The 12821-nt window shown below is 47.7% G+C and overlaps 1 protein-coding gene across 1 annotated transcript in view; it reads left to right on the plus strand.

Annotated features, from left to right (window-relative positions):
• Positions 1–7856: 7856 nt before the first annotated feature.
• LOC134411655 (ATP-dependent RNA helicase DDX19B) overlaps positions 7857–12821 on the plus strand; it is a 31802-nt gene continuing 26837 nt past the window's right edge. The window contains exons 1-2 of the mRNA XM_063145546.1: positions 7857–7994; positions 11559–11607. Of these exons, the coding sequence (XP_063001616.1) occupies positions 7938–7994; positions 11559–11607 (106 nt within the window). The 5' untranslated portion in view covers positions 7857–7937. The remainder of the gene's footprint in view (positions 7995–11558; positions 11608–12821) is intronic.

Here is a 12821-nt window from a genome sequence, read left to right on the forward strand (position 1 = left end):
CGAGGGCCGTGATGTCACCTTGGAAAAACCAGCCAGCGAGACCCCTAAGTTCATTTCGGTGCAAGCGAGCCACATTCGGGAGGCGAAAGTTAATTAAGCCATGGGGCGGGGGGGCATGCCGTTCATACCAAGTAGCAAATAATTCTGGTAATTATGAGGCAGGAACAGCCGCTTCCAGACGGGCAAAGACAAAGAGAGGCAGACAGAGAGAGAAAACAAGCAGACAGGTTGTTGGGAGGGAATAGGACTCTGGCTCTTATTCATACAGCGTTTAATATGGGTACGCCAGGCAGAAATCCAACAGGTGCTGCTCCATTTCGTGGTATGGAGACACACGATCACGAGGGGAAACTTCCCTGATGAATTTCGGGCTGTAGACGTTAACAATGAGAGCGTGCAAAGGAAGAGCAGGATCTTTGTAACAGGAGGCTGGGGACAAAGCAGCCAGGGCGGCAGAGGCAATGTGGCATAGCGGTTAGACTTGAGCCCTGGAATACCAGCACACACACACATTAGGAGAGGGAAAAGCAGGAAAGAACAGCTGCCCAGGTAGAGCGGTTTGACATTGGCTGCCTTTCTCCAGAAGCCCCTGGTACCCAGAGGGTCTTTCCTCCTAGGGACCCAAACGGCCTACAAGAGCGGTTTCCAGAAATAGGAGGAAAAGTAGCCTATGCTCTGATAACTTCCCTGTTGGACTATGATGGGGTAGTCGTCCTCTTTTGGTCTGAGGCGATGGGTTAGAAGATGTCAAAGGGTGTGTGTGTAGCCCCCTGCTCTGAAGCTCCTCATGCTTCCATGATGTCATCCAGGACCCATCCTGCCCACTTTTCTTTTTTCATGCACACAGAGGCACTAAGAAAGGGGCATAGCACGATCATAGAATCATAGAATAGTTGAGCTGGAAGGGGCCTCCAAGGCCATCGAGTCCAACCCCCTGCTCCATGCAGGAATCCACCAAAAGCATCCCTGACAGATGGTTGTCCAGCTGCCTCTTGAAGGCCTCCAGTGTGGGAGAGCCCACAACCTCCCTAGGTAACTGGTTCCATTGTCATACTGCTCTAACAGTCAGGAAGTTTTTCCTGATGTCCAGGCAGAATCTGGCTTCCTGCAACTTCATAGAATCATAGAATAGTAGAGTTGGAAGGGGCCTATAAGGCCATTGAATCCATCCCCCTGCTCAATGCAGGGATCCACCCTAAAGCATCCCTGACAGATGGTTGTCCAGTTGCCTCTTGAAGGCCTCTAGTGTGGGAGAGCCCACAACCTCCCTAGGTAACTGATTCCATTGTCATACTGCTCTAACAGTGAGGATGTTTTTCCTGATGTCCAGCCGGAATCTGGCTTCCTGTAACTGGAGCCTGTTATTCCGTGTCCTGCACTCTGGGAGGTTCAAGAGGAGATCCTGGCCCTCCTCTGTGTGACAACCTTTCAAGTCTTTGAAGAGTGCTCTCATGTCTCCCCTCAGCCTTCTCTTCTCCAGGCTAAACAGGCCCAGTCCTTTCAGTCTCTCCTCAGTCCTTTGACCAGCTGCCTGCTTCATGTGGTGCTTGTGCCCCAATTGGTTACTCCTTTAGAGCAGGGGTCCCCAACTCCCGGGCCACAGACTGGTACCGGTCCTTGGCCTGTAGGAACCGGGCCACAAAACCAGTCCCTGGTGCCAAAAAGGTTGGGGACCGCTGCTTTAGAGTTCTGACAAACCCGAAGTGGATTTTCCGCCCCCTTGACATCAAAGCCACCAGCCTCCACTCCAGGTAACACATCGCAAAGGTGGGTGTTTGGGACAGAATAGGGATGATGCTGGGGTACCGCCAATGCCGCTGCATAACAATCCCCCTTTCCTGAGCTTGCTGGGGTGGTTCCGGAGGTGATGCAGGCATCTCCACATCTTGTTTTATTTTATTTATTTATTTAAGGATTTTTATGCCGCCATTCAGCCAAAAAAGGCTGTCATGGTGGCTTACAAAAGTATTTCTTGACAGTCCCTGCCCACAGGCTTACAATCTAAAAGACATGACACAAAGGAAAAGGGGATTGGGAGGGAGGAGGAAGGAAAGCAAATTCAGGCACTACAATCTTAGTTGGAAAGTTCAGCAGTTACAGTTGACAGCAGAAGGGAGGGGGCTCTCAGCTGGAGCTGGATCCAGGCACGGTGGAGAGGTGCCTGGCTGCTGCTTCCTCCCTCACTGGTGGCCTCTGCAGAGACAGTTGGTAGCAGGAGGGAGGGGGCTCTCAGCTGGAGCTGGACCCAGGCACGGTGGAGAGGTGCCTGGCTGCTGCTTCCTCCCTCACTGGTGGCCTCTGCAGAGACAGTTGGTAGCAGGAGGGTGGGGGCTCTCAGCTGGAGCTAGACGCAGGCACGGTGGAGAGGTGCCTGGCTGCTGCTTCCTCCTTCACTGGTGGCCTCTGCACTTGTTGCACTGAAGGTCTTCCACTTATATTCCTCAGGGCACATACTCTGGATCTGGTTTTCGGTATTGTCTAGGATGATGGTGTTCTGGGTCTGGAGGAACTGGCTATAGTTCCCTTGTCACAGGCAGATCACTTCCTGGTGGGGTTTCGACTTACTGGGACTCGGAGGCAGGGGGAGAGGGCTGCCGATTGAACCGAGCGTTTTCCTGGCAGCTCTTGGGGATTTTCCTGCCACCAGGCCCAGGCGATTCTGCCAAAGCCCTTGTTGACCTCTGAAAATGGCAAACGGCCCAGGCGGTTGACACAGTTGCGCCTGAGTGCCCCCACCCCTGAGTACAGCCATGCAAACTCCTTGGTTCTCAAGGCAGCTGGTGGTGATGAAATGAGAGGGGCAATGGCTAGAGAGACTTTGGCGGAAACACCGGCTAGAACCCACATGATCGCCTATTTCATGGTGCTGATGGCAGCAACCAAATTATACCTTTCCGCATCTGCACATACAGCATGCACAGAGTTCTCCAGCAGAGCTTTCTGGGTGGCCAAAGGCCTATTGCATTCTGGCCCATGAGAAGAAAATATAGATCACTGGACAGCTCACTCAAACCTGCCCGCGCGATGCCTCACTCTGAGGACACCTCAGGGCAAGGCAGCGGGCAGGCAGGATCTGTGGAGACCCACGCCAGCTGCTTCCCTGCTGTGGTAATGTCTTCTGCTTGTACCTGTCTTTGAAAATTGGTTCCAAGGCAGTTCACAATCAGCTTTAACATCTGCAAAGACACATCGAAAACAATAACAGATTCAGTCTTTTCGGTGGTGGCTCCTCGATTGCGGAGCTCCCTTCAAAGTTCCAGTTGAATATACGCCTCAGTCCTTCAGTACAGGCATTTTGAGCGTCGTCACACCAGCGTTATACTGTGCATTCACTGCAAATTGCATGCAAAGGACTCCGATGTTTTCTACTTTATAATCTGCTCTCATTGTGAAGTGCTCCCATGCATCCAGTGGTGCTCTGGTGGTTCCGGTCCTACCTCTCAGGTAGATTCCAAATGGTGATGCTTGGGGATAGTTGCTCCTCAAAGAAGGAGCTGTTGTATGGCGTACCACAAGGTGCCATCCTCTCCCCAATGCTGTTTAACATCTGCATGAAACCGCTGGGAGAGATCATCCGGAGGCATGGGGCAGGGTGCTATCAGTATGCTGATGACACCCAAATATATTTCTCTATGCCTTCAATAACAGTGTCAGCTAAGGACAGTGTGTCTCCTCTGAATGAATGCTTGGAGGTAGTAATGGGCTGGATGAGGAAAAACAAACTGAAGCTGAATCCAGACAAGACAGAGGTGCTTGCTGTCAAGGGCTCTGACCTAGGTTTGGAGGTGTGTCAGCCAGTTCTGGATGGGGCTACACTCCCCCTGAAAGACTGTGTTCGCAGTTTGGGGGTGCTCCTGGATCCGTCGCTCCAAATGACAGCCCAGATAGATGCGACGGCCGGGAGTGCCTAATATCAGCTTCGGCTGATACGCCAGCTGCACCCCTTCTTAGAGTCAGAAGACTTAAAGACAGTAGTTCACGCGCTGGTAACCTCAAGGCTTGACTTCTGCAATGCGCTCTACATAGGGCTACCATTGTACCTAGTTCGGAAACTTCAACTAGTTCAAAATATGGCAGCCAGGTTGGTCACCGGTACACCTAGGGGTGACCACATTACACCAACATTAAAATCACTCCACTGGCTGCCAATTAGTTTCCGGGCAAAGTACAAAGTGTTGGTCATCACCTTTAAAGCCCTAAATGGTTTGGGTCCAGGTTACCTGTGGGATTGCCTTCTCCCATACAGTCCACCCCGCACACTCAGGTCCTCTGGGGTGAACTTACTTCAGTCAGCTAAAACTAAGCTGACATCAGTTTCCCAGAGGACCTTTTCTTCTGTCGCCCCCAGATTGTGGAACGGCCTGCCGGAGGAGATTCGTAAAATTAACACTATGTGTGATTTTAAGGCAGCTTTAAAGACTAGCCTTTTCCGGCAGGCCTATCCAGATCAATGTAAAATCAAGAATTTTTAAGATGTATTGATTCCTGTTCTAATGTTGTTCCCCACCTCGATCCAAAGGGAGAGGCGGGTAAGAAATAAATAAAATTATTATTATTATTATTATTATACTGCTGTCATTGCTCTGCTTATTGGTAGTTTTTTTGTAGGTGGTGATGATCAAACCATGGGATCGCTTTTGTATATTGATGTCGAGGAAGTTCACCTGTTGGGCGCTGTAGGTGCTGTCGAAGCTGAGATTGGTGTCCCTTGTGTTGATCCATTCAGTGAATTTTTGAAGCTCCTCAACCGTTCCTCTCCAGATAAGAAAAACATCATCTATGTACCGGAGCCAGGTGATAAGATGGCATTGGTGCATGTTGTTGGTAAAAATATATCCCTCTTCAAGATCCTCCAGATGAAAGGCCTGTGTAGTACAGCATTCTGTTCCCACAGTGGTCATCTAGATGCCCCATGAGACGCCCCGAAGAGCTTCATCCCACGTACCTGTTTCCTTCGAATTATCCCTGTCGCCTTTGTCATTGTTGTTGTTACTGGGTGGCTAGATCCTTTGCATACCAGGAAATGGGTTTAAGGGGGGAAATGTAAAAAAATCATTAAAAATCAACAGATGACCCAATCTGATTCAAATTTGGTATGCTTAAAGCTCTCCTTAATATTTATTACTGTGCCAACTTTGATGTCTTTATCTTTAAAGCTTACACAGATGTAAGCATTTGTTTAATTTTTCTTCAAATCCTGCTCCTGTGCCCCAGTGGCTGCTCGGAAAACAACAAATGATACACTCAAAAACTAGTAGCAAAATATTGCACTTCTTTTGGTTAAGAAGCGCAATTAAAGCAGGATGCCTGGGAGTACTTCACAATAAACGCAGATTATAAACTGGAAAACTTCAAAGTACTTTACAATAAAAGCAGATTATAAGATGGAAAACTTCGGAGTCCTTTGCACGCAATTCACAGTGATTGCACAGTATAACGCTGGTGTGATAAAGCTCGGAGTAGGACATGAGTGCAACAGCACCCTCCCGTCCATGTTCCCCAGCAACTGGAAGTAGCATATAGCCCTCAGGACTAGTAGCCATTGATAGCCTTATCCTTCATGAATTTCTCTACACCGTTTTAAAGCTGTCCCAGTTGGTGGCCATCACAACACCTTGTGGTCATGAATTCCATAGTTTAACTATGTGCTATGTGAAGAACTCCTTCCTTTATGTGTCCTGAATCTCTTGCTATTCAATTTCATGGGATGACCTTGAGTTCCAGCATTATGAGAATGGGGGGGAAAATCTTCTCTTTTTCCACACCATGAATATTTTTATGGATGTTTAATAATTTTATGGATCTTTATTCACTCTTTTTCAAAGCAAAAAGGCCCCTTTTTTTTTAAACAGTAGGCCTGTTCAGACAACATGCTAAGCTACAGCGGTTAAGCATTTTGAGCTAAACATTATGGCTCAGCTTGTCCTGTGAACCATGACTTAGCATGTCGTGTGAACTATTCCTAGCCATGGTGGCTACATAACCACAGTTTAAACATGCTCACTAACCATTTGCTGCAAAAGGCTTAGCGGCCTAACCATGGCTTAGTGTGACCCATTGTCGGTTGCCATTTTTCTACACTTTCTTCACCATATGGAGGCGTGGTGACACTCTTCCAACTGTGGTCACAACAGAGATGTATATAAAGGCCTTACAGACATGCCGTCTATTGGTTCTATTATTGCTTGCATAGCTTACTTTCTTTGTAGATTGCTTCCTTTTGTCTGCCCTGGATCTTCTGCATTCAGCTTCACTGCATAACCCCAGGTTATAGTATTATGAGAGAGGGAGGAAAAACGTAATCTTATCCACTTTCTCCACACTATGAGTGATTTTACATACCACTACGGTGACAGTGGCAGAATGAAGCATGTCTTTTAGATAGGTTACATCTGTTACTATTTGTATCACTCATTTTCTTTGTACCTCGGCTTGGGAGGCCATGGCTTTAAAGAACCAGATTATAAATAACTTGAAATAAATAAATAAAAAGTATATGTGTGTGGTTAATGCTGTACTGCTTTATTTTCTTTTGACTCACAGGAAAGAGACTGACTGCTTCTATATTCTTATCATCATAAAAGAAAGCCAGTGTGGTGTAGTGGTTAGAGTGTTGGTAGGGTGACCCTATGAAAAGGACAGGGCTCCTGTATCTTTAACAGTTGCATAGAAAAGGGAATTTCAGCAGGTGTCATTTGTATATATGGAAAACCTAGTGAAATTCCCTCTTCATCACAACAGTTAAAGCTGCAGGAGCTCTACTAGAGTGACCAGATTTAAAAGAGGGCAAGGCACCTGCAGCTGAGTTCGATCCCAGCAGAAAAAGGTTTCAGCTCGGGTCGACTCAGCCTTCCATCCTCCCGGGGTCGGTAAAATGAGTACCCAGTTAGCTGGGGGAAAGGTAATAACAGCCGGGGAAGGCAACGGCAAACCACCCCGCTATAAGGCCTGCCAAGAAAACGTCAGCGAAAGCTGGTGTCCCTCCTAGAGTGAGTAATGACTCAGTGCTTGCACGAGAGGTTCCTTTCCTTTCCTTTCCCATATATACAAATGACACCTGCTGAAATTTCCTTATCAATACAACTGTTAAAGATACAGGAGCCCTGTCCTCCTTTTCATATGGTCACCCTAGTGTTGGATTGGGAGTCCAGAGATCTGGGTTCCAGTCCCCACTTGGCCATGGAAGCTCACTGGGTGACTTCGTGCCGGTCACAGACTCTCATCCTGGCCTACCTCACAGGGCTGTTGTGAGGATAAAATAGAGAGGAGGAGGATTATGTACAACACCTTGAGTTCCTTGGAGGGAAAAAGGCGGGATATAAATGTAATAAATAAATAAAATACCAGTTTCAAGTGAACTAATACAAAGGAAGGAGGGTTTCATAACAAACCATTAAATTGAGAATCTAAAATTGCCTGACTGCACCAGTGACCACTGGCAACATCGGCCTAGGGCCAGGGATGACTGAGATTTCCCCCCAGTTCCTTTTGAACTGAATTTACTAAAATGCACATATTCCAGATGGAAAGAACTAACCCTAACCCTGAACTAAAACCACTGTCCTTGATTTTGATAAAATGAAAAATCTATTTATGAGATAGACAGATAGAGCTGTGGAATATTAGAAATACCCTACATGGGGATTGGAACGTGGAGAATGAAAAGGGTTTTATGTTTTTGGGAAGCGTTAGAAGAGACGGCAAAGAAACCCCAGCCAACAGGGGGCGGAACTTATGCACGGCGGAACGGGCGCGGCGCGGCCAGAGCTTTCCGGCCGGTCGCTTTTAAGCGCCGTACCGGGGTTGGCCTCATTTCTTCCCCTCGCGCCTGCGCAGTTCTTTCCGGCGGCGCTGTTGCGGCTCGCGGTGTCTGCCCCGGCGGTGCCTGCCTGCCTTCCTTCTTCCCTTCCTTCTCCTCTCCTCTCCCGCGGGCGAGCATGGCGACGGACTCCTGGGCGCTGGCGGTGGACGAGCAGGAAGCGGCCGCGGAGTCGGTGAGGAGGCGGGGAAGGGAGAGGCGGGAGCACCCGGATGTGGTGGGGGAGGGGGTGTCTAATATGTGTGTGTTATGTATAAATGTGTGTGTAATACATATATGTGTATACATATGTTATGTATGCATATATGTGAATGTCCCCCCCTTTCCTCCCCCCTCCGCTTTTCCTCTTCACAACAGCCCTGTGAGGTAGGTGAGGCAGAGAGATGGCGACGGATGCAAGGTCACCTGATACACGCCATGGCTGAGTGGGGGTTTGAGCCTGGGTCTCCCCAGTCCTCCTGGCCTTCTGTAACCACTGCACCCTACTGCCCTTTGGGCCTACAGTCCGAATCAGACATGCCAGGGGAGGAGGAGAAGGGAAGGGTTTGGCATCGTATCGAGATGAGCTTCGGCTATTGGGCGGTATAAAAATGCAATAAATAAATAATAAATAAATATCGGGACGCTGGGACGTATCCTTGGGCACTCGAGTTCTGTCCTTGCGTCGTGTGTTCGTTAGTCATATAGGATATCCGTCCTTCCTCCGAGGAACGCGTGAAGCGGTGTGTGTTGTCCCGCATCCTCCTCCTGCTTCGTCTTGACAACAGGTAGGTTAGGCTGAGAGGTGATGAGTGATCCATTGGGGACTGGGGACTTGAACCCGAGTCTCCCCAGTTCCTGGTTCATTATTATTATTATTTATTTATATAGCACCATCAATGTACATGGTGCTGTACAGAGTAAAACAGTAAATAGCAAGACCCTGCCGCATAGGCTTACAATCTAATAAAATCCTAGTAAAACAATAAGGAGGGGAAGAGAATGCCAACAGGCACAGGGTAGGGTAAGCAGGCACAGGGTAGGGTAAAACTAACAGTATAAAGTCCAAACAACATCAAGTTTTAAAAGCTTTAGGAAAAAGAAAAGTTTTTAGTTGAGCTTTAAAAGCTGCGATTGAACTTGTAGTTCTCAAATGTTCTGGAAGAGCGTTCCAGGCGTATCCCTGTTGTTGTTACTACAGGGAGGAGGAGGGAGAAAGCATCTTCCTGAGTCTTATAGAAAGAAGCGGGGCAAGTAGCTGACTTCCGTAAAAGAGAGAACGTTAGGGTTATTGGTGTCCACTTATTATTATTTGTTTTATTTATTAGATTTCTATACCGCCTCATAGCCAAAGCTCTCTGGGCAGTTTACAAAGATTAAAAACAGTGAACGTTAAAAACAATTAAAAAGTTGAATGATGCCAGGGAGCACTTTTGAGAGGGGAAAGAGTGCTCTAGCATAGCTTTGCACAACATGATGGACTTTCAAATGATTTTGTTTTCTTCTAAGACCTGTAAAACTAGCCTGTCCCCCTTCTGTCCCCACCATTTCCATGTCTTCTTTCTTGTTACACCTGTTGTACTGTTGAGTCTGTTGAACTGGTTCCAGGTCATAACATTCTAGGAAGCTGGGGAGACCCGGAACAGCGAAGGGAATCTCACATCTGCCATGAACTCACTAGGTAGCCTTGGGCAAGCCACTAGCTGCCGTCTGACACATTGGTAAGCCAGATTTCTGGAGAATCGTGGCTTACAGTAAACGAGCTGTGTGCTGATGCATTACAGCTCCTTCCCTCCCACTTGGCTGCTCCTGATGGTGATAGCAGCTAAAGTAACCAGAAAATGAAAGCTTAGTGTGTCCTCCAAACAGGAGGTCCTGGTTTGCTGCTCCCAAACAAGCCCCAGTTTGCTATCCTGGCTTGTAAGGGGATCAGCAAGCCAGCCTCCCTTAATCTGTTGAATAAGCCCTTGTGGTGCTCTTCTATGATAATGATGATAATATATTAGTTATTACTTATACTTCTTGATGATAGTGATCACCTCATATGATGCCACTCTCAGAGTTTTTCCTGCTGAAAAATGGGGTAAAATCACTTCAAATAAAACGATGCCAGAGCCTCTGTGTCTTTTGTAATAAATATGTGTCTGTGTGGAAAACTACTACCTTGCCAATCTAAAGTTGTTCTCCACATGTAACCTTCCTCATACTTATATATCAGATTCCCAAAGGGCGATGGTGTAACCAAGAACGTCATTCTTTAATTTATTTGGGCATAGCTCTCTGGGTGCTGGCCCCATTAGTCAGCATTTTAGCCCAGGGTCAGGGAATCTGACCAAGTTCTGACTCAGCAATACTTCTGACCTCTCAGCCGAAAGGAAGTGTCAGTAGTGCAAAGACCCAGGTGCTGTGGTAGGAACTCCAATCTGCGAGCTCATAATCGCAAGGTCACATTGGCCTACGCGTTCCAGGGACAAAGGCATCCTTTCTAAGGTTGGATTTGGCAACATTTTAACTGCCTTCTCTCTCCCCACCCTCCTCTGAGATGCTTACGCTGCTGCCAAGTATGCATAAAGGACTTTGAAAACAGTGTGTGTGTGTGTGTTTTAAAAAAATTGAGAAAGCAAGTGGAACCCGCAACAAAATGTTGCAGTTTATCTTCATTGCCTAACAGCACTGCCCAATCGATGGCGTCTTGCAATCGAAGAAACACGGTACAAAATAAGTATAAAAAGCACAACCAGGATAAAACCACGCAGCAAAAAGATTAAAATACAGAGTTAGAACACAAATTTAAATTTAAGTTAAAATTAGGTGTTAAAATACTGAGAGAATAAAAAGCTCTTCAGCTGGCAACAAAAGGAATACAGTGTAGGTGCCAGGCAGACCTCTCTGGGGAGCTCATTCCACAGCTGGGGTGCCACAGTGGAGAAAGCCCTCCTCCTAGTAGCCACCTGCCTCACTTCCTTTGGCAGGGGCTCGCAGAGAAGGACCCCTGAGGATGACCTTAGGGTCCGGGCAGGTACATATGGGAGGAGGCGTTCCTAATAAATACCAGCACTTTGAATTGGGCCTGGACCTGGACTGGCAGCCAATGTAGTTGTAAAAGGACTGCCATGATGGCTTTGCCCACCGCTGACATGCAATTCCCGACAGTTTACCTGTGTGGGAATGCAGCCAGCCCTTGACGGAAAAACGGTTGCTCACCCCTGCATCGGCCAAAACACCTTTGCCCAACCCCATATCTCTCCAGCCTACCTTATTGCTCTTCTGTGAGAATATACAAAACCTATTTGTATGCTTAGATCCTTACTGACAGGCATTCTTTGCATCCCACTGCCAATTGAGGTATGGCAGGTGGGTGCGTAGAACCAATCTCTGTCACCAGAGCTTCCCCCTCCACTGGACAAAGAACAAAGGTGTTCTTTGTCCACAACATCTCGCCCTGAGCTCACCCTGCCTTCAGATGCCAATTCAAGACACCCACTGTCGTTTGGGCCAATAACTGCCTTTGTTTGATTCTCTTGCTCCCTACTTTTTTTGAGTTTGCTGGCTGGTGTTCTATTTGCGCTGCATTTATTAATATTTGGTAGCTGTTTTGTGGGTCTGTGAGGATAAGCAAACAGGGTTGAAAAATATTTTAAGAAGCAAAATGCTTGAAATGCACTACTCTCATCTATGTAAAATGCATGATATGAAGCAGCGTTCATAATCTGTGATGTTTGGGTGACTCTTCCTCTCCTTCCCCTTCCAATTTCTTTAGTTGAGCACCTTGCATCTGAAGGAGGAGAAAGTCAAGCCAGACTCCAATGGTGAGTGTAGCCCCGATTTCCTGGGTTGATCCCGCCTTCGGTTCCTGTCACTCCTGCTTCCAACTCTCTTTCCTGTTTCCTGTCCTTGCTACTTGACGTCCACAGCAGAAGGTGATGCTGCTGGCACTGGTTCAGTTCACACAACACTTTTCTTTACGCAGTGTGAAAACTCTGTTCAGTGGTTGAGTTTTTAGGAGGTACCCCGTACACAACATGTTCCAACTCCACCGTTGTGTGAATGTGGGCTACCGTGGAGTAGAGTAAAACTCAACGTGGCGTTGGATTGACAGTTCCTCCACCCTCTTTCCTCCCCCAGTCCTCCCGATGCTATCCCATCAGCCATTGCTGAGAAAAAATAATCCCGGCAGCTCTCCTAGAGCGGCACTTCCTCCTTTGCCTGCTCTAGCCAGGGAACTCTGTAGCCAGTGGGGAAACCCCACTCAATGCAGCAAGAAACTCCACGGAGCCCTCCAGACAACATAGAACACCATGGTTGTGCAGGAACTCTTCTCTGCACAGCGTGGATATTCAGGGTGCAGTGTTTTTCAAAAAACAACACTTCTGTGGGGTGGAGTTTTCCCTCCAGACAACACATTTCTCAACGGTGGTGTAACAACTCCTCCGTGGAGTTCTAAAGCCACCGTTGAGAAATGTGTTGTCTGAACTGAGCCACTCTGTCTACTTCACAACTAGAATTCTAGCCTCCTAAGTACAAAAGCAGGTTTTATACAGGGCACAAGGCAATCTGAACAGTTGGCTTACAAAGGTGCAAAAACAGGAGTCCTGTGGGATGTCGCCACTAACAACAGTATTGCGGCCATCAGCTGTTGTGGGCCAGAGTCCACTTTGGCAGACGCACAAAGCTGTGTTCTAAGCGAGGGGGCGGGGAGAGAAATTATAATTGTGGGTCTGAAAGGCCATGAAATGCATCTATTTGCAACGCAGCCACTAAGCGCAAGGTTTAGTTGGCGATGTGACCCGCTCTCCACACCCAGTGTGAATGGGTCACCCTGTTAAATTGACGTAGCAAGATGGAGAGAGCGAACTCCTGATGAGGGACATAAATTCCGTCGCGAGAAAGCTGCTCCCAGTCCTGGTTGAGTCCCGCAGTATTAAATTTGCTTATGACTGTGACTCGGCTGCTACAGCCTCCTGTTGGAAATATGGCGGCTTTAAGGTCAGCAACAGCCGTGCCCTGGGAGGTTTTGGTGCCT

The sequence above is a fragment of the Elgaria multicarinata genome, chromosome 20 (assembly GCF_023053635.1).
Source record: "Elgaria multicarinata webbii isolate HBS135686 ecotype San Diego chromosome 20, rElgMul1.1.pri, whole genome shotgun sequence".
Taxonomy (NCBI): domain Eukaryota; kingdom Metazoa; phylum Chordata; class Lepidosauria; order Squamata; family Anguidae; genus Elgaria; species Elgaria multicarinata.